General features: G+C 42.8%; 1 protein-coding gene across 2 annotated transcripts in view; it reads left to right on the forward strand.

The window, feature by feature from the left end:
• The first annotated feature begins 2685 nt into the window (after positions 1-2685).
• ARHGEF4 (Rho guanine nucleotide exchange factor (GEF) 4) overlaps positions 2686-20877 on the forward strand; it is a 44808-nt gene continuing 26616 nt past the window's right edge. Inside the window, exon 1 of one of the 2 annotated variants that reach the window (XM_009572670.1) lies at positions 2686-2814. In XM_009572670.1, coding sequence (XP_009570965.1) covers positions 2710-2814 — 105 coding nt within the window. In that variant the 5' untranslated portion in view covers positions 2686-2709. The remainder of the gene's footprint in view (positions 2815-20877) is intronic. The other variant, XM_009572671.1, reaches the window with a different exon arrangement.

Consider the following 20877-nt stretch of genomic DNA (forward strand, 5'->3'; position numbering starts at 1 on the left):
GGGAAAATGTATAATGGCTATCTTGGGCCATTCTTCCTCAAGGATTGAGAACTTTCATATGACTATGGACTGCGTTACTTGGTGAAATATGTCCATGAGGACTTTTCTGCCAGGAAAACTAATCCAAAATGCAATAACAGGTTTTGGGACTGCAGAAAATTGATGAGCTTGGTAAGATCAGAGAAGAAAAACAGATCTCTAGTAAAAGCAAACACAGCTTTCAAGGCACTTAGCAGAGGTATAGAGCAATTTAAATAACACAGATAAATATCTCCCTGGAGCTTTTGCTTTTTCATCTAAGCACAGATCAGAGAACAAATAGGAAAATGTGGGGGAAAAAACCAAAAGCTTTAAAGATGTCAATGAACATTTTTCAAGCTGAAAAATTTTCACATTTTAGCAGTGAAAATAGCAGAAGATGCATAAAGCAAAAGTAATGAAGCCATGCATAAAATAAGGGAAAAGAATGAGATCAGAGGGATGCAAAGAAAGTTTTGAATTAAGTGATTGCTAACTCCCTTCTTATAAATGATTTATTTTCATTTGTTCTTGAAAAACACTTCTAATTTGTTTTTGTTGCTGTACTAATACACTGAAGGATGTTCATTACTATCAGACAAATGTTTTTCAGACAGTGTATGAGCAAAAAGTAAAACTTTAATGCTCTTTAAAAAAAATAAATTTAAGTGCAAACCATGGTAATTCTGCATAAAATGATAATATCAGTGGCATTCCAGCTCTTTTTGAGTTTTATATTAATGGGCTAGGTCTTAGCTCCAGAACTGCTTTATATGAAATCTATACTACTGGCATGTATTTGGTAGAGAACTTCTGTATAATGATACGATGTGTCAGAGCAAAGCTACGAAAATGCTTGATTTTTTTCATAAATGTCACTTGAAATTGGATGGTTGGGTAGTTACACACTTCCACAGAAAATTCTGCTTTAATCATAAGCTCATGCACCTCCATGTCCTGAACTGCCATCAATATTGGGTGGAGTTCCAGGTTTAGACAATGAATATGTCTTTGCTATGTTGTGCGTATTTATTGAATTCAGAGCATAAGCGATCAAGTATTTAGTTCAAAAATAGCTCATACTCCAGTCATTTTTATGTCAAGTTACTGCTACACTGAATTTACACCTTACCATGTTATTAGAAGTAATCAAGTGATGCGGCATCACATGTAATGAAAGCATTGATGAGGACGACCTTTGCAGGTCTTGCTGTAACCTCTGACAGCACTTTATTTTGTATTACTGGGGAGCTTTGCTTTCAGGTAATAATAAGCTAATGAACCCTTAGGCACTTTTTCTTGGCCCATTGACACAACTAGGTTCATAAGATGCACTTGCATTATGGAGTAGAATGAGGGCTCAAGAACAGGCTTATGTGTCCCCAGACTCTGACTGGTGTTTTTCCTATCCAAGCCGTACAAGATCAAGCTCAAAGGTTGTTTTTTTTTTTTTCCACCTGTTCTGCAAAAATTTTGAGTGTAACATCATGTGTAACTTGGACAGCCACGACTGTCACCAGGAGTGTTGATAGTAATATCTGTGTTTTCAGTTCATTCAGTTCTACTATTGTAGCCGTGTCAAGTATGTTAAACTAAAATTACTAGTTATATCAGACGTTGTTCTCTCCATCATGTTTGTGTTAGCTATTTACTTCATGCATAGAAATGTTTGTGAAGCCCACCTCTTTGTCATGGAAACTGCTGTCCTAGCAGTTGCTAATCCAGATGAACATCTCAGCAAATTTTTTCTTTGATCATTGACATTTTTCACAGATTTTGAGAACAGAAAGTTTATGCTCAGTAGCCTATACAGGTATGGGATGAATGAATGATTGGTCAACATGGCACTGAAAGGTATTTGCTAATACCTTGAGGAGACCTTAGGAAAAGGTTCCTGCCTATGAAACAGATGAAGTGCCATTTTCTTCTGTGCAAGGAGTATAAATGCCATATTTTTATTTCTCTTGGGCTTATGCTTATATCTTGATACTTCAATGCTTGTTCTAGCTACAGACTGCTAACCCTCCATTATCTGTAGCTTATTTGGGGCTGTGCTGAGCAGAATGGCCCTCCTGTGGTAATAATGGATACTTCTGTAGCAAACCCCCTTTTAGGCAACAAAAAGGGTTCTCAAATTAAATAAATGTGTGGACAAAGATGAAGGTGATAGTTTTTCCCAAAGGCTGAGAGTTTCCTTAGTCTGATAGGATTTGGTAAATCATAATCATCAAGGTATGAATGGGCAGACAGGAGCTTGTTACTTAGTCAAGTTTCCTGTCAACACAGCAACGTCATAATGAAATCATGTTTGCGTCATCTCTGCCCTGCGCCTTTTTTCAGAGCCTGTTTTCTTATTCTTACTTGATCTTTTCTTTGCAACATGCAGCAGTTGTTGAATTTTTTAAAATCATATTTTCCAGTCCAGGAAAAGACACAATCATTTATGGGAACAAAACATAAATGGAGAAAAAAATCTCTGAAAGATGGGCATGCACCAGGCTGGAATTGTGCCTTGAAATTGCCTACATAGTTTCCTTGTCTTTTTTTCCTTTATGCTGTGTTATAGTGTCCCTCACCCCAGCCAAGCTCATATAATTGATGCAGTGCTGCTGAGGATCTTGTGGTCTATACCAATTTGTTCTTTTTGTTGTTGCAGTGATCACTGATGGGGCACTGGATAAGACAGCTCTAATGGATGATGTAGGAAGTGAGGAGGACCTGTATGATGACTTCCGGAGCTCCAACCACCGCTACGGCCACCCTGGGGGAGGCGGAGAGCAGCTTGCCATCAATGAGGTATTGCGCTGATTGGTTTCTGACAGGCAGTATAAGGAAGGATGCTGGTTCTTGTTGTGAACCGTGAGAAAGATCAACAATCAAACCAATAATGCAAAGTGGATGGGGCTTCAAATGTCATTTACTGTGGGTACGACTTACAACTCGGTAATGACAGGGTCTGGGCCTTCCATCAGAGAGCTGTCCCTAACAGTAGAGGATAATGATGATAAGGTAATGCAGAGCCACTGGTCCTGAGCAGGTAACTCTCCTTCTAGGTGTTTTTGGACAGGAAGTTTAAAACCACTAACGAGCAGCCTCGTCAGTGCTGGTGTGAGACTTGAAATGTGGTGTACTGAAGGCATAAAGGAAATGTTGAAAAAAAACTGGTCTACATACTTCTTTATTGGTAGATGAGAAGGGTGCAAAGTTTAACGTAGGCTTGGTCTTCACTGCTTCTTCCTGTTCCCCAATAAATTCACTCTAGGGATGTGAAAGATATGCCTTTTTAGTCAGTGCTTTTAGCTATTTTCTTTTATAGTGCTGACACTGATTAACTTGAGATCAGCAATTTAAAAATGTACTACTTAGTTTAAGTGGTGCGATGAGCAACATCTTAAATCCTGTTAATATGTTTTTTCTGCAAAAATACAATGGGTTTGTCTAATGCACTAGAACTGGCATCCTGTTACACACAAAACGCTTTGTCGGTGGGGTGAACTAATAAGATTTTTCATTGGAAGAGTGGAGCATATTCACCACATGAGTGATCTCTTGCACTCTTACACCTTTCTCTCTTCCTTATACTCTATTACCTTTACATGACCTTCACAAGATGAGAAGGCAAGGATAAAAGATGTATTATATTTTCTTGTGGCTAAGCTATAACTGAAACTATGTTGACTGAGGCTCTGTGCCTGTATGTTTGATATATACAGCAATGGTGCTTCTGGGGTCTGCAAAAGCTCCAGAAAGCTATATTTTCTTTTCCTATTGTTTCATCCAGGGGTTATCAAACCATGGCCAGAGCTTTTTGATTTAACCTCAGCTGTTTTGGGCTGTTGTCACTGGCAAGCAAACATTAGTAGAACACCAGAAAATCTTGAGTTGCATTCTCCCACATTTACCTGGTGTGTTTGTGAGAGGGTTCCAGGCACCACAGGAGTCAGTCCCATAGTGTGCACTGAGAGTGTGGGAGGAGGATTCTGCTTCCCTCCCATTCAGGTGCTTGCCTTGGTAAGTTGTCTTAGTGTGTCTCATCAAACAGAACACCCTCTGGATTTTTGTTTCCTTTTTCTTAAAAGAAAAGGCAAAATATTTTACTTTTTAAAGGAAATCTTTACAACTCTTTAAAATCAGGAAAAAAAATTAATTTCGCAGTGGGTCTGTATATCCGTCATGCATGTTGTGGTTTTCTCTTTCATCATTCATTATTATTGAGAACAATTGCTTTTATTTCTTTTCTTAAAAGTTCATTTTATTAAAGTAAAATTCCATCATTTAACTTCTAATCAGGAAAGCAAATGGATGTGTCCAAAGCAGGTGTAATTTGTATAGTCTTTGAAACATATGTGGGGTTTTGTTGGCCAGTTGACCAGAAGGAAAAAGATTATTTTGGGCTTGTTCCCTAGAAGCTTGCTGGTTCAGGGGCCAATAAAACTGTAAGAACAGGCAGTACATTATTTATTTTGTCAACTGGTTCCTACGGGTAATTAATCCATCACTTAGCTTCACTGAGCCTTAGCAAAGTGCTTTCTTACACAATCACTTCCTGGAACAAAAGAGTACAGTAAAATACAAAATCTCTGAGGTGAAATACTAAATCTGTAAGGGAGGGATTTTACATGAACAGACACCTTAAGTGTCGGACTTGAAATATCTCAACTAGCTGGCAATCGGACAGGCTTATCTTCATCTTCCCTGCTGGACCAAAAACTGGGTATTGGTTAGTCTTGAGTATTTTCCGTAGTAGTGCTAGGAGTGATGTAGGGTGAAGATATCAATGTCCAATCATTTAGCCACATTTTGTGAGTTGTCTTATCTTTGTTTTATTTTATTCCAAATTGCATTTTATTGGTCGTGGATAAGGAAACTATGGTAACCCCATTATTCTTAGCCATCTTGGAAGAAGCAGCTTTCAAATAAAAAGAGAAGGTTGAAATACATTTTTAAGGCATTTGGCAGACCAAGTGTTGCATTAAAAAACAAAACACCCAACCACTGAGTTTTAGCTCATTTTGGATCAAGAGAAAATGGTTATGAAATAAAACCATTTCATAAAACTAGAATAATTTATTGGCAAGACAACTAGAGGGATAAAAGAAAGCTGGGAAGGTTGTATAGAGCCCACCTAAGATCATCAGCATGAGAGTGTGTAAGAGCCAAAAAAAATCAATCAAAAAGTAATAATAAGGGTTTGGGATGAGAAAAGAGGTAGGGGAAGTAATTTTCTTGGGGCTGTTTGACGTTCTTTCAAATGCATTCTTGATGTTCGTGAAAAGAGATTTTTGTGTTTAGATTGTACTTGGTGGAGTTTACTTTGTGTTTGTTCCAGATAAAGATCCTATCCTTGTATCTTTTTGCTTCCACAGTACAATTAGGTGAAATGCGGCAAGGGAAAAATCTATACTGCAAATGCATTGTGGTTCTATCCTTCCAATGCAGAAATATTACGTATAGGACAGACATATCTTCAAGCTTCGTGAAATGTGTTATATGTAGACTGAACTCGAGAACATGAGGGATTAAGCATATAAAAAGCCTGCCTGCCCAGCTCTCAAGTGGTCATGGTGATAATGAGGAAAATTTATACTGCTTATCAAGTAATTGGCCTGGGCAGGTAGGCTTAGGCCTGTTTGCTTGGAAATATCTGGTGTGTACAAAGGGTTTGTTCTGTTCTGCTGTGTGAAGGGTCCATATGGCTCTGTGCTTTGGAAGAAATGCTATTGCAGTTCAACATGTGGAGTGTTTAGCCCCTTGCAGCCCTAGATGAACAGTACCATCCCCATCTTGTGAAAGCAAAGCATTAAATGTTTGGAAAATAACAGCAAGACTCCCTATTTTTTCCTTATCTCTTATGGCTCTATGTTTGGTAAGTTTGGAATTTGGTATGTGAGGTCTTGCTCCTGAGGAAATGCACAACTCATTGGCTTCAGCAGGCCAGGATTTTATCTAAGACATGTAACACCATTGCCTTATGTTTTAAAGTGTCAACATTGTAGTATGTTACAGATGTGTGTGCTAACCAGTGCTTGTTGACAAGATGCAATTAAGCTAATTGGTTCCAACTTATATGTTTCTGATTTAACAAAGTAATTCTTACAGAAAAATGTTCAGGAAGTGGCGTAAACAATACATCTGCCATGTACCAAAGGCGGCAATATTGTAGCAGTCCTCTCTTTGTCTTACTGAACAGTATTCAACTGGGGCTGTTGAGTCTCTAAAGCATCATTCTTGTGCTGAACTCTTTGATCGCTCACTGGGAAGTTGTTCTAGGCTTACCCAGTGCTCCTCCAAGCACAGCCAATTTTAAACTGGTGTTTGTTTTTTGTGGTTTTTAAGAAAAAACAAACAAACAAACAAAAACCAAACCAAAACTCATAAAATGTTAATGCAGGTGAAATCAGAACAACATATTTTAATTAAATGTGAATAATATCCTTCATAGCATTTTTCACATTATCTATCTACATCCCAGTTAATAGAAATCTCTTGTGTAGTATATGAGGACAAATTTCAAAAGACAGGAAAAATTTAAAATAGTGCCGCAAAATGTTATCATCCCCTTTTTTTTAAAAGAGCACATAATAGGTTGAAAAAGCTATGGTCACAACAGATTTCCAGACTGAAAACAGAATTAGAATTATTGATCATATGGAAGCAATATATAACATTCCTGTGTAATCTGGGAGAGGAGATTTATTACCACTTTTATATCTTAATGTGAGTATATTGCTCTCCCAACTGATACTAAAGTAAATAGAAACCAGTTAACAAATACCCCCCCTCCTTTTTTTTTTTTTTTTTTTTTTTTCCCCCCAGGGGGCTTAATTCCCGCTTCTGTGTCTTGTGTATTTCTGCAACGAAGGTTGGCAATTGTGGTCTAGAAGCAGCAATTATGATTTATTTGCAGAGTACTGTGTAAAGCTCAGTGCTGTCAAGGACAAGAAATAATGTTCCCCGACGGACTTAAATCTTTACTGGATCCGAGGTTTTGGTCCCAAGTGCTTGCGTAACTTTATATAGGGCTCAGATGTGGATGTTCAGAGTATGGAGTCAGAATTGTAACTTCTTTTACTGCCTGATGGATTTAGTTTTTACAGTTGTCAGGTCTGCAGACTTCTAAGGTCATTTCAGAGGGCTTTTTGCGATGGTTTTAAAGCAAATCAGTATATTCAAATACTCTGTAGCAATTATGTCTCATCAAACATCAAGATTAGAAGCTAAGTGGTCGCAGGGGTTACCAGAGCCGTATTTCTGCTTTCTACCATGGGCAGCTGTGGCTGCTCTGAGCCACCTTGTCGTGCCCTCGTCAGCGTTAGGACTTGGTTGTCCCCTGCGCAAGGGATCCTTCCCCAGCAGGCTGAAGATGAAGAGAGGGTGATGGAAGCCAGTGTAGCTCACTCCGCACTGTGGATTATCCTCATCTGAGGAAAGACTATCTTGCAAGTGGATGTTGGTGTTTTTTGGAAAGGTGGGAGAAATGGGATAAGCTTTCACACTTGCAGTCATGCAGTGAGCCCTTAGCAATCCAAATGCTTGTTCCCACACATACCTGTGAGGTGTGGGTAGGTAGCTCCCATACTATGTATGCTATGGTCTGTAGCATACACACAGACCACCAGCAGTTCAATCCACACAGAAGCATTTCTATAAAATACATAATTTTTTTGCTAGACCCATGCTTTCTCTAAATAGCCCTATTAATCTGATACTCATTAGGAACAAACAAAAAAACCCCAGGCTTAGCTTAGTTCTTGGGGCAAGATTAGCACATGGGGGGGTCTGTCAGTTTTAACTCCTAAACAAACATGCTGAGGTGTTACAGTGGAAGAGGCCATGCACATGCATAAGGGAATGACTGGGTTATGGGGTCGGTCTCTGAATGGACCTAACTCCTCCTTCCAGGAGCCAAACTGAAGAAGCAGAACAGGAGAGGTAGCCTTTGTGTTTCACCTCTTTGTGGGCACGGGTGTGTCCCGACACACATACCGACATATTTAAAGAGGGGAAGGTACTGCCCAAACTTTCATCTGTGGCTGTGAAACAGACCTAAACATATGACTCAAAGGAAATAACTGGAGACAGCATGATAGCTTTGGAGGCTTTACCTCAACCCTGCCAGCTGTTAAATTGTAAAGACTCTAACAGCTTCTGTTAACACTTGTTAATGATAGCTTGTGAGTATTAGGGGACTCTTAATAATGTCTGTTGTTTGCCGGCATTAAATGTTTTCCCAGTTACTGGGGTGTAGAGAGAGGCTTGGCTCTGCAAACAGTTTTCCCCTTGGAGACAAAATGATCCAACAGTGTTTTAGCACCTGAAGTTATTTGTGCCAAATCATCTCAAAGTCTGCCTGTATTTTATCCAGTGTATCTGTGGGTTCCTAGAACTCGGTCTGATGCTCCCCACTGCTTAAAGAAAACATGGCATGTTTACTGATGCTAATCACAAGAGGTGGTTGCCTCTTTGAGGTGAAGGCTGCAACCAACTTCCAATACTTTGGCATCCCGTTAAAAGAGCTCTTTTAATGTGTACCAGTGGCATTGTATCCTGTAGGGCTAAGGGTTACATTTGCAGAAGGTCTCAGCTTCCTGCCTGCCACTTCTAGCATACGAGGGCCATCTACCATGACACCGCTGAGATCTTCAAATCCTTGCTGTGCTGCACTTGAGTTAGTGTGGCAGGCAGGCGCTAACACTCAGGTCCTGATGGTCCCTACCTGCTGAGGGCTCTCACATGCACCTAATCACAGGCTTTCTAACCTGCCATCCTTCAACCAGTGTTGCCTGCAGGACCTGATTGTGGAGTGCACGCGCTCAATCAGGCCCTGTGCAACGGCAGCCAAGGATAACCTGTGAGTAGGTGAAGATGAGTGATTTCGCCATTCATGTGTGAAGTGGGAGCCTTGCTTTCAAACCTGCCCTCTGTCCGATACAGAGAAGGAACTTGCGCCTGTCCTTGATGTATCTCACTAGCTATCCTTGGGAACTCCTCGTTTGGCTTTCAGGGATCCTTGGTTTCGTACTTAACTCTCCACTGCTGTTCTGTGGGAGGAAGAGCATTAGAAGCACTGCAATATTTGCACTCCTTCTAAGATTTGACTTCAGAAGTGTAGCATAAATTAAACTGCAGATATTCCTGCTTGAAATGGTAGCCTGATGGTGTGCAAAGACAAGTCTGTTTTGCAGAATCTTGCTGCTACAATTCACTCTGCCAATGTCTTTATTTTAAAAATAGTTTTTGGGATGTCCATGCCCCAGTTCGCTAGTTCAAGAAACACCTGTGATGGATAACAGCACAATAACAAAGTGGATATTGGAGGACAAAGATTTGCTGAGAGAAGGGGATAAAGAAGGAATGTGACAGAGTAGGAATGTTGGGTAAAGGTTAGCATAGAGGTTATTCCAGGTTTAAGTGTTTGCACAGAGACAGAGGAGTGAATATATCTGGTTTTATACCATACTTGTGCCTCAGGTTCCTCTCAGCATGGTTTTGATATCGGAATGTTTCTTGGATTCATTCTCCTCTCTGCAAATCCTGATTTAGAGCAGCTCCTCTCTGCAAAGTTTTCTTTTTTTTCCTAATCCCCAGAAGACATTTGAACCCTGTGGTGGAAAAATAAAATCCCTCCTGACTCTCTGGCCCTTCAGAGAGCACTGTTAATCCCACAAAAGATCTTCCCTGTCAGCTTCAGCCCTATCCTGTGACCGAGGCCCCTTGTCCTACACTCAGTAAACTAGGGGCAGAGTTAGCAGCAAGTTCAGCCATGCTTTAATACAGCGAAGGCATTGGCATATTCCTTGCAGTTTTATATTACCACTGATAAAAGCAGCAAAACTGTGGGAGCTGTAAAGGGAAGAAAGATCAGCGAGAACAACCAAGCTGCTGAAGTGCTGAACAACCCCGCTTTTATTGAGGCTCATGGAAAGACTCCCCCTCCCTTTGGGGCACTTGGGGCCAGCCCTTGCTCAGTGCCCTTGGCATGCCCTGGGAGAGCCACTGTTCCAGTGCAGGTCAGTCATACGCCTGCTCCTTGCAGCAAAATGAGGAAATGTTACTTGCATTAACCCCACTACTCCTACACTTGAACACACGCGCACTCCATAGGCAGGCAAACAGAACGGCCTTTGTCCCTAGCAGTATGGGACTGACTGGCACACCTCCATGTGGCACATACTTGTCAGGCAGATTTGCATGGAGTTGTGGGGTGTGGTCAGGGCCTCAGAGGACAGGAGTAGAGCTGTGCTGCTTTACAGCACTTGAACATCAAGTTCAGCTTCTTTCTTGAAGTTTTGGGTTGCGGGGCAGATGCAGTTGTAGGGCACAGTGACCTGGAACGATGTTGATGGGGGGTAATTTTTTTCAATCCTACTTCTGGCTGGTTTTATCTATAATCTTTAGAGAGGATCCTGCTTCTGGCTGTTCCACTGACTTGCCACTGGCAAGTCTTCATATCAATGGGTTTTGTGAAAAGAAAGTAGGCTGCTTGAGCTATCCAACATGGACTGAACGTCCTGTTTTTTCATGTTCCTCTGTCCCTAGATGCTTTGCTAGTAAAGCAGAGGGGCACCTTGTCCATTTACTGTTGGGGCTATCAAATTCCCATCCTTGCCTTGCTGATCATCTTAACAGCCACTTACCAAGTTTGCTTCTGAGCTGTATCTTAGATTGTTACTAATTTCTTGGTGGATAGGGCAGGCTCTTGGAGAACAGCCCATCAAGACTCATTCTTCAGGGTATGTTGTTCTGCTGCATTTTTTCCGGCCTGCTGGCTAAAACAGAGGTATCAGGAAAAGGTGGCCTCGGAAGGCCACTTGGCCATGTAAAATTTCTGCCCTGCTTTTCTGTTATGTAGCACATAAAAATGTCTAGCCTGTTTCTTATACTCAGCTTATGTATGTCTTTTACCCTCTCATAGCTTTTCTCATTCTCATGCTCCGTGGAGCTTGTTGTTCTCCCTAGCCCTCCTATGGCTCCTTTAATTGCATCAGAAGACAATGAAGGAGGATTCTCAAATTAACGTTATTACATGTCAGCTTGGAAGAACTTTACAGACCTGTTACTTTTAAGCAGTTTTCCTGTTTTCTACATTCGCAAGACTGGTATATTCGGTAAGAGGTGAGGAGGCTGAGCAGTCAGAGAAGTGTCATAACACTGCTCTGCAACCAAACGCATTTTTTTAAAGATGACAGCTAAAGGAACCCTGTACTCATATTTTATAATGTGTGGGCTCAACAGAATATGCCAGACGGCCTAAAACTATATGGCTTTCTTGAAAACTCCTGTATAGTTGGAAAGAAAGGAGTCTTATGGTCTAGAAACAACCAAAAAATAAAGCTTGCCCCTGTTCCCCCCCACCCTCCAGCCACCTCTCTTAAAAACTCTTACAGGTATTATCTTTTAGTGTTTTTTCAGCTCTGTATATTATGCATCTTCCTCTACCCCATGTTAGTTACCACATTCACCTTATCACTGACCTTGCACTTATTCATCCCCTTCTTCTCACTCACTTTATCTGTTTTCACTGGCTTCATTGCAGCTTCCTCTGACTTCAGCTGCTTCAGGTCCCACAACTCTACCCATGCCTGTTCCCTCTCTCCTTTCCCTGACTTTTCTCAGAGTATTTCTCTGCCTTTGTTTCTGCCTTATTTCTCAGTTCCAGCCCACGTAATGCCCAAATGAAGACCATTCCTTGTCTTTCTGTGTTATCCATGGCTGTCAAATTTTCAGCTCAAAAATAGATAGCAAAAAAAAAAAAAAAAAAAGCATTAAAATAATTTTTAGGACCTCCTTAACACCTCCTTCTTTGGTCACTAAGGATGTCTTTGCCACCTTGTCTGTTCCTCAGCTCTGTAACAAGAGTGTCATCTTCTATTCTGATCGCTTCCTAGCTATTGCATTCAAGCTATTAATCTTGCCAGGTCTCTAAGATGCAACATTTCCTTTCCTATCCATCTGTCTTACCATATATCCCATTCAGCCTTTCTTTATTTCAGAGCATAATTAATACAGCATCCTTTGTTCTGCCTGTGTCCAATCTTGTACTGAAAAAGATCCATTTTCCTTGGCTATTGCATGGACTCTGTCAGCCTGTCTTTGCTTCTCTCTGCTTGTTCCTTGCTCCACCACATCTATCATAACATGCTTTGTTTTGTTTCCCAGGCCATTCCTGTCTGTATCCCTTGCCTGTCATCTGTCATTCAGTATTGAGAGAGAATTTTCCACCTTCAGTCAAACCCAAATGCATGCCCAGCACTAGCCCAACCTATCCTGGAAATGTGTCATCTTCTGTGTGTGATGCTGGAAGCTCCCTTGCCTCAGCTCACAGAAGCGCGTGGGATCTGTTGTGCCAGTACGTGGCTCGCAGCAGCAACACGGTTCCTCTGACACTGGACCTCTTGGCTGTGACAATAATTCCCAGATGCTTCAAACATGTTAATAGTTATTGTTGCTGTTCTTGAAAATAAAACTTGCTTTAGGAGAACTTGGAAGATTTTCTAGGGTTGGTGTTTTGTTTTGTTTTTTGTTGTTGTCAGGGGTGGCCCATCTACATGGCTGCTTTTCTTGCACTGTGCCAGTGTTGCCATGCCTTAATCTATGCACTACACAAAGAAACTGTCAGGCCAATTTTCTTTCCACTGATAATTATCTCGTGAATCTTAGTACTCAATCAAGAGAACAACTTGAAATATTTTGGCAGTATTACATGAGTAAACCGTCCAGGGAAGTACTGGCTGTAAAAGCTGTGTGGGCTTAAACCATGTAGTACTAGCTAGAGAAACATGCAGTGGGAGTAACCGTGCTCTAGTAACAGTGTTGCACACTGTAAAATTGAGAGCAAATTGTGGGCCTTTGACAGACTGTTTTCCATTTTAGAAATAAATGATCATATGCAATTTAAGAAGCTGTACTTGTTCTGATGTTTTCTAGCCATAGGTCAACAGTGAATGACATCCTTTTGGGAGGTGTTAGCTGCAGTTGTTACTGAGGGTTAATTCAATGCGTAACAGGGTTGATAGTTGCACAGTTTGGGTGCTGGGCAAAGTGTGATAGTGGGATATTTGGGAGTTAAGGAAACTTGGTTTTCATGGATTGATTTGCAGGTAGCAATGCTTGCCCCTCTCACAATTTCATTCTCAGTCCTTGTTTTCAGTTGCTGAACTGAAAGCCGAGTAGAAATTCGTCCACTGAACATCCACTCAGCCTGGATTCTTTTTTGAAAGATGCATTTGAAATGGTTCGATCACCCCAGTGTTATTAGGTGGAAATATTTTCATCACCCAATTAAAAAAATAAAAATTAATAGAAGCTTCTTCCCCAAGAAGCTCTTCAACAGCTCTGTGTTATGAAAAGGGCAGTAATAATTTGTTGATTTTTATGTCAAACAAAGGTTAAAGGGGGGAAAAAAACCCAGTCATATGGATCCAGGTGAAATTTGTTACTTTGGCTGTTGAACTGTTGAGGGTTTCTGCGTATGCTGAACGTGTTCTCTTCTTCTGTAGTTCTGTATACACGGCACCCGAACAGCCGGTGATGCCAACTAGAGGGGCAGGGAAGTTCATATTTGTGTCTGTGGTTTCATTGGTGTAAAAAGAGAGAGTAATGCTACCCCAGAAGATACCCTATTTAGGAACATCTTAGGAAAACCTGTAAAGAAGTTAGTATTTGCATACTCAGTGCTATGTTTGCATGGTATGCAAAGTTGAACAGAGCAAATGCACCACAGAGCTGACTGCCTGGTTTGTCCGTGCTCTGTGCCCTGTGCAGAGAACGAGGCAGTGCGGCTGGGGCAAAAAGTATGTGTCTGTGTATCAGATGGGCCTAATCCACGCTCAATTCTAGCACTACTTCTCCTTTGTTACTTGTTAATATTTTGACACATTTTTCACCTCGTTGGAGAGAGGGTGTTGATAAATGACCCAGTAAAAGTGTTCTTTTTTCATCTAGTGATTAGAGCACAGTTTATTTGTGCCTACAATACTAACGCGTCCTTGGCTTTAAGAGGAGTTGAATTGTGTTGCGTGTCTTGTACTTGTAACAAGCACATCCCTGTTTGTGCTAAGTCAAGTATAGGAAGTCCTGGAAACGTGCTTTAGCATGGTATCTAGCTTACTACTCAGAGCCTTGTTTTCCAAGTCTGCTCTCTTGTGAGAGAAGGGAAAGGTGCTGATGGCGGGGCTGGTCCCCTCTGCACTGCTGCCCTCAGGGGCCTCACGCTGGGGCAGACGCTCTTTGCTTTCCCAGTGCACTGGATGGAACTTCGCTGCTTGTCTCCTCAGTTATTTATTTGCCTGTTCTACTGAAGCACCTGTGCTGCTTATTACAGTTATTAATTTTTCATGTTTATGTATATGTGCCTTTCAGTTCCCAGTTCAGCTGCTACAATATTGGAATGCTCTTTTTGTTTGGCAGTGGGTTTGTCTGTACACTCCTGGCCCCCTAAAACCGACACCTAAAACAGTCTTCAAAACCTTAGGCCCCATTTGCTGCACATACGAGCAAGGTGACGAGTAAGGGCTGGACAATAATTGGTATAATTTTGATGAAAAGTAAAGGGGTGTCTTTCTGCTTTATCTAATATTAGACTGAGGATTCTTGAATAATTTGCTCTCTGAAGGCTTGGTCACTGACCAGCTTCTGTGACTGCAGTGTGGCTTTGTGTGCGATCAGGCCTTCGAGGCTGCTCTGTGCTCACCACGTGCACTGTTTGAGTGGCAGCGTTATTCCCTTGGTGCAGTCCTGACTGAGGATTGCTCTTAAAGGAAGGATTGGAAGTAAATTATTACAATTGCAAATTAGATTCCAATGAAGATTGTGCAACACTTATTTGAAATATGCTCCCTCAGTGATACTTACACAAACTAAATTCTACTCTACTACAAGCCACAAGGTAAAACCGTCAGTTATTTCATCTCTCGCTGATGCCACCTACCACAGAAGCATGTCTGATCAGTGAGGAATAAGAAGGAGGCTTTATTTCTGTCACAGAAAAATGCCACATGGTGTTTAGCAGCGTGCAGCAGGAGCTGGAAAGCCCTCCCACTGCAAACATTTTGAGTTGCCATGGAAGTAACTCCCCCATGCACAGACTCTGCAAAGGACTGTGTGAGGGGATTCACTGCGTGGGGGTGAAAACAAAAGCCAGGTCGCAGCTAGAGTGACTCTGCAGTTTTTTGTCCTTGACGAGACCAGTTTCTACTCATGCTTGCTTATTCACTGTGGGGTCAGAAGGGTGACTGCAACTTAACATTAATTGTGTAATGCTCTAAGATGTACACAAGGTAAACATGTTATATGTGCCCAGGCAATGTAGTGCTGGAGGGCACTTAGGTCTGTATATCAGAAAAGCAAAGGAATATAGCTGTGGCTTAGGATGTTTCTTAGACACAGCTTCAACAAAGTTAGGTGAAAATGTGCCCTCCATTACAATTTTGCATCTTTTTTTCTGCATTTTCATCTTGGTATCAGTTTCCTCCCAACTTCTCCTTCCAGGTGGTCTCAGAGCAGTGTCCAAGAAATAAACTACTTTCCCCTTTAAGATGTCTTTATAGATATTCAGTCAAACTTTCTGTGCTTTCACCTTCAGTGCTCGAGAATGTTCATGAGTGGCAAAGGTTTCGAGGGATTACTGGAGAATTACATCACCATGGATTTTTAGAAATTGCCCGGTATCCTGTGGCACCAACAATACACCTCTGCCAGCTTGACTCACCAGTGTGTGTCTGGGTGGGTTACTGGAGTTTATCTATTTCTTTTCAGTGTAACTAAGTGACTAGAGAAGATGGTAGTTGCTGTGCAGGTTTCAAAGCAGCATGTGTGACCATGCTTTCCATTCACCATGATTAGCTTCTCCTGAAGATCCACATTCCTCCCAGATCTGTTCAGTGGCTTATGCCTAAACTCAATCAGTTCATGAAAAGCCTTCAAAACCAGACAAGATTTGCAGAATGCCCAGGAGTTGAACAATGCAATGATGAGAGTCAACTGTGGACTTGAAGAACTTTCATTAAGTTGAAGTCTGCAAGCTTAGGGATCTAAGTATTATGCTGTGGTGCATGTAACAGGGAGGATTGGTTTTTCAAAGCCATTAAGCGAACGCAGGCCAAAAACTCAAGAACACCTGGGAGCTTGGGCAGCCTGTGGATCCCAGTAGTTTGCTCCATATGTGAAGTTCTGTTTATCAGGTCTTGAAGCTGCACTGAGAGCACAAGCTCTTGTTCTACATATTATTCCTCTTGTTCTGTATTTAGGCTAGAGACAAGGAGATTTGCAGGATCAGAAACCAGCAAACCGAAATAATTCTAGACTTGATTTTATAATGCCTAAAAAAGACGTATCTTAAACGTTACGGAACCGTAAGGAGACAATGGAAGTTGTTTGACTGGTTAGCACTTTCTGTGTAACCCCTGCTGAGGTTAGCACAATTTGGGAAAAAACAAAATGAAAGAAAAGTACCCAGCCAGACCATAACTCTTCAACCTTTTCCCTTTTAAATATCTCACCTGCTCTGTTCCAGGATACATACAGATACATATACAGATCTTCAAGAAACATTATGGGCATTGATGTGCTAACACCTGAAAAAAGACAGCTTTTTTAATATACATTCTCTCAATTGTGCGAGCAGCTGAGTGTGTTCTGTTCATACCCACATCATGTGGCTGCTTCCTCATTGCCCTTCCCAGAGATAGATGCTACCATAGGTGTTTAGCAGTTAGTATGTTTAAGGCAGGAGCCATGACTTCTGGTTCCTGCTCCTAAGAATGTGTGTGTGTATATATATACACAAGTTGGGGTTTGGGAATTTTTTTTTTTTTTTTTCATGTTTGAAACTATTGGGTAAAGTGCAGAGTCATCCTCTTTGCACCCAGCTCTGGCTCCGTGCACTAGCTACTGTATCATCTAGCCCTAGCTCCAGGGGCTGGATTGCTGGATTCATGTTTCTCAGTTTCACGAGGCGGGGCTGGGGGTGGGAGTGAGTAAGTGAGAACTGGAAGATGTGGAATTACCTCCCACCAATGAAGATCCTGAATACTGGGTCCTCCTCTTCCTTTCCCAGGGAGTGCTACTACTGCCAGCTGTTTAGTAAAAGGTGGGCTCCGCTTTGCTGGCTAGAGGAGAGAAAAGGGCTGCAACTGTAGTCAAAGAGTCTGACGGGCGCTCTCCAAGAACCACCCCTGACCTTTCCCAGGAGGAGTGCCTTTTCATCCTGATCCTGATCAGACATTGGTAGAAGCTATGCTTAGGCTGGGGCATCTGTGAGTGTACCCCAGGCAGCTTGATGGTTGATGAACTTCACAGTCCAGCAGCAGAATTGTTAAGTTCATAAAAGCACGCTTAGGGCTCTGCAGAGCTGACTAGAGGTTTTCTGGTTGCAGAGATTTGCGTTTTAAGTGCCTCAGTCCACAGAGGTGTTGGCAGAGGTAGCCAAGCCCTTTAGACATTCTGGTTCCAGGATCCTGCCAGGATTCGGATGGCAGAGTCCAACAGGAGCTGCTCCTCCTGGACCCCCAGTGCAAGGGCTGCATCTCCCCCCATCCTCCTCGCAAACACACAACAGCTTGTTGCATACTCAGGTGTGCAGGAAGCCGTGCGGGCCCTCGCCGTGCAGTTGCACAGTCGGCTTTCCCCAGCCTCACCCGGAGCAGCAGGATTTGCCTTCCAGCAGGACTTGTCTCTATTGCTGGCACACTCTTAGTGCGGGTGGAAGGATTTAAAAAAGCAGCCGCCTAATCCACTCCTGACCCTCCTTAAAAGCCTCCCCTGCACACCGCCACGTCGGGCTGGCGCTTGCCGCGTTGCTAAGGCCTGCATGTATCCTGGAGACGGCGCCCAGCAAATAGCTGAGCCGCTCTCTGGAAAGCCAGTATCGCAGCCCGGATTGCAGTGCTCCGGCACGCTCGGGCTTTCTGCAAGAAGGAATTCAATATCTTCCTTCTGCTAAAGCAATGGCAATGGTTCCTTCGGCAAAGAAGATGTGGAAACCCACGGATGTGCTGATAAGCATCCCCCTGAGATAAGGGGGTGGGGAGGGGGCGTTTTGGCACACATGCTGTGCAGGACCAGCAATGGCTGTGTTGAACCATTTAGACTTCTGCTTTTGAGAGCTGCAAAACAGCTTTTATTCACAGCCCTCTGCCCCATTCGTGCCCCGCTGTGGGCTGTACAGCGGTCACTTAAGAAGCCTGCTGCTTTTTTTTTTTGCTTTTTTTTTTCCCCCCCCTCTGGGGGCTGAAGCCATGGCAAAGGTCCCCGACCGAAGCAGGCACAAATGGAGTGCGCTTCACACATTCCTCCGCTGCAACATGAACCCAGAGACCCAGCGGGTAGTGGTCTTTGTCATCCTGCTCTTCCTCATCATCGTCAACGTGGTGCTGATGTTTCTTTTGGCATTTCACTGAAGGAGGACTGCTGGTAGTGGTGTGGTGCATGGGGGTTTCCAGGACTGGGCGACAAATCAGCAGGTCAGCTTGTCGTTGTCTGCCTCTGGTCTGCTTGTCTGCTGTTACGGTAACTGTGTGTCTCAGAGTATCCCTCCTTTGTTTTTAATCATCACCTCCTTCCCCACCCTGCTCCCCTCACTCTCCTCCTGTCATCACCTGTGCCTTGCGGTTTGGATTACCATTAAACCAGAGAAAGGGAAAACCTGCTTAATCGTAACCGCTCTCCGTGGCACTAATCAGCCTCGATTCCTAACCATGATGATACTGTGCCTATATGTAGTGCTTCTCAGCCCTGGAGAAGCCCAAAGTGCTGCTGCTTTGTTTGCAGAGGGACAGTCATCCTATAACGAGCCCTTACACAAGGACCTGCTACATGTAAACACCTGCTGTAAAAAGCTGAACCCGTAATGCCTCCGTTGCTCTGCCATTGTGAACATTGTGCTGTGCGGTGGCGTGAGTAATGCCCAATTAACCAAAGTGGTTGATCAATAGAGTGCATCAGGAATTTGGGCTGAATAAATGCTGCAGCAGCGTGGAAGGAGTGTTTTGTTGGCTTTTATCCCGTTTCCTTTATTCTATCTCAGTGCTTATCTGCTACGTGTATTAAAATGGCTGGCAGAACCACAGCACAGGACACTGCTTGCAGGCCACATGTTTCTCACTGGCCAGCAGTAGCCACGCACAGCGGGGAAGCGACTCAAGGAGCACTCTCATAGACCCATTAGGAAGGAAGGGCAGCAAAGCAGCGTGCTCGCTCCAGGCCTGCTCGCCTCGATGATGTTTTATCGGCAGCCCTGTACATCACAGCACTTCCAGACTTGGGCATTGGCACCTCAATGGAGCAACCTTCTACTTGATGGCATTGAAGGAGACTGATTCCTGGAGGAAGACAGACTGGAAAGGAAGCCATGGTGTACTGTTCTTAATGACACTGTGCTTGCATTTTTGCTGGAGACTGTGCAAAATATCCAAGCCCTTAAAATTCACCAGGATCCTTCATTTCGTGTGTTAGGTAATCTGCAATTTAAGTACAGCTTTCATGAGGGCAGTGCATTTGCTGGCACTAATGGTTGAAGTTACTATAGTCCTTTCAGACCTGAATGTTTATGGCTCCTGGAGTCTGATCTGATGTTGAGAAAGGCCAGATAGTGATGTTGTCTCTGTCATCATGGGTGAAGTACTCTGTACCAGTTATTTATGTGATTGTGTGTAATACATCAGTGTTGTACAAAACCATGTCACTTTAGCACACAAAGAAATGAAATTTATATTTGCTGAGCTCCTTTCTGTTACATCTGAGTATGGAATATCCTTTTCGCTGAGAGAGGAGAGTCTCCTGCAGTGCTGGGTGTGGGGTGGCAGCAGGCCCCAGCTCTCTGCCCTTCTCTGGGAATGTCTTATGTAGATGAACAGTTTTGAATTATTAAAAATCTCAAACTAGGCTATTAACTCTATTAGCTAGACTTTGTGATAAACAACCAATGGAATCATCTGAAGTTACCGTTTAAAAAAAACAAACCCAAACCTTGGCCTACAACACTGGCTTTCAAACAAATCTGTTTTATCTCCCCTCTAAACTTCACCTGTAGTCTTAGTTACAGCTGGAGTCAGAACTTTATGGCGTAATGTGGAAAAAAAGATTGTTTATTGGAAATGACAAGTGAAAGATGTGAAAGCATACCTCAGTCTTCAAATGACAGATGAGGGACCAAAGTATGGCTTTGGGGTCATAGGTGTCAGTGACAGAAAGCTTTTGGCAGTTGCTCTGAGGGCAGATCATGCACAAGGTTTGAGCAGGCTCTGAAGGTGCTTGAGCGTTCAGAAGTTCTCATCCCTCATCTAGTTGGGTGAGTGTTTTGCTCTCAACAGCAGTGGGAGCAGTAACAGGCCTCAGCATCATGGCAGCTCCTGCAATGTGTTTGAACTGTCAGTTATTGCTGTCTCGCTGGCTCTGTATCTTGAAATAGTGCAAAACACATCTGATGTTAGATGAGAACTGCAGTTATTCACAGGGCCTGCATGTACACACGTAGCTCTGGAGAGTATCTGGTAGGTTGACTCCATTCATAATCCAAATGTTTGGCTCAACACATAGAAGCCACGTGGGGCAGCTGGGAAGCTAAGCACAAACGTCTGCCAGCCAAGGCTGATGCTAGATTCACGAAGTGACTCGTGCTCTTGTTTAACTCTGTGTCATGTCACTGAAATGCTACTTGGGTGGCTTTTGTCACTGAACTGGAGGCTGTAGCTTCCTGTTACGCTCTGCCTAGGAAGGTGCTTCAGGGAAGTTTTCCAGGAACTTCTTTTTATTTAGTGTCCTGCAAAATTGATTAGGTAGCTGGAGCTGGTCTTGTGGTGATTAAGTAATTCACCCTCTGCTAGCTGCTGCTTGCTCAGTTTGGGGACACCCTATTCCTGC

This window comes from Fulmarus glacialis, unplaced genomic scaffold, assembly GCF_000690835.1.
Source record: "Fulmarus glacialis isolate BGI_N327 unplaced genomic scaffold, ASM69083v1 scaffold34132, whole genome shotgun sequence".
NCBI lineage: Eukaryota > Metazoa > Chordata > Aves > Procellariiformes > Procellariidae > Fulmarus > Fulmarus glacialis.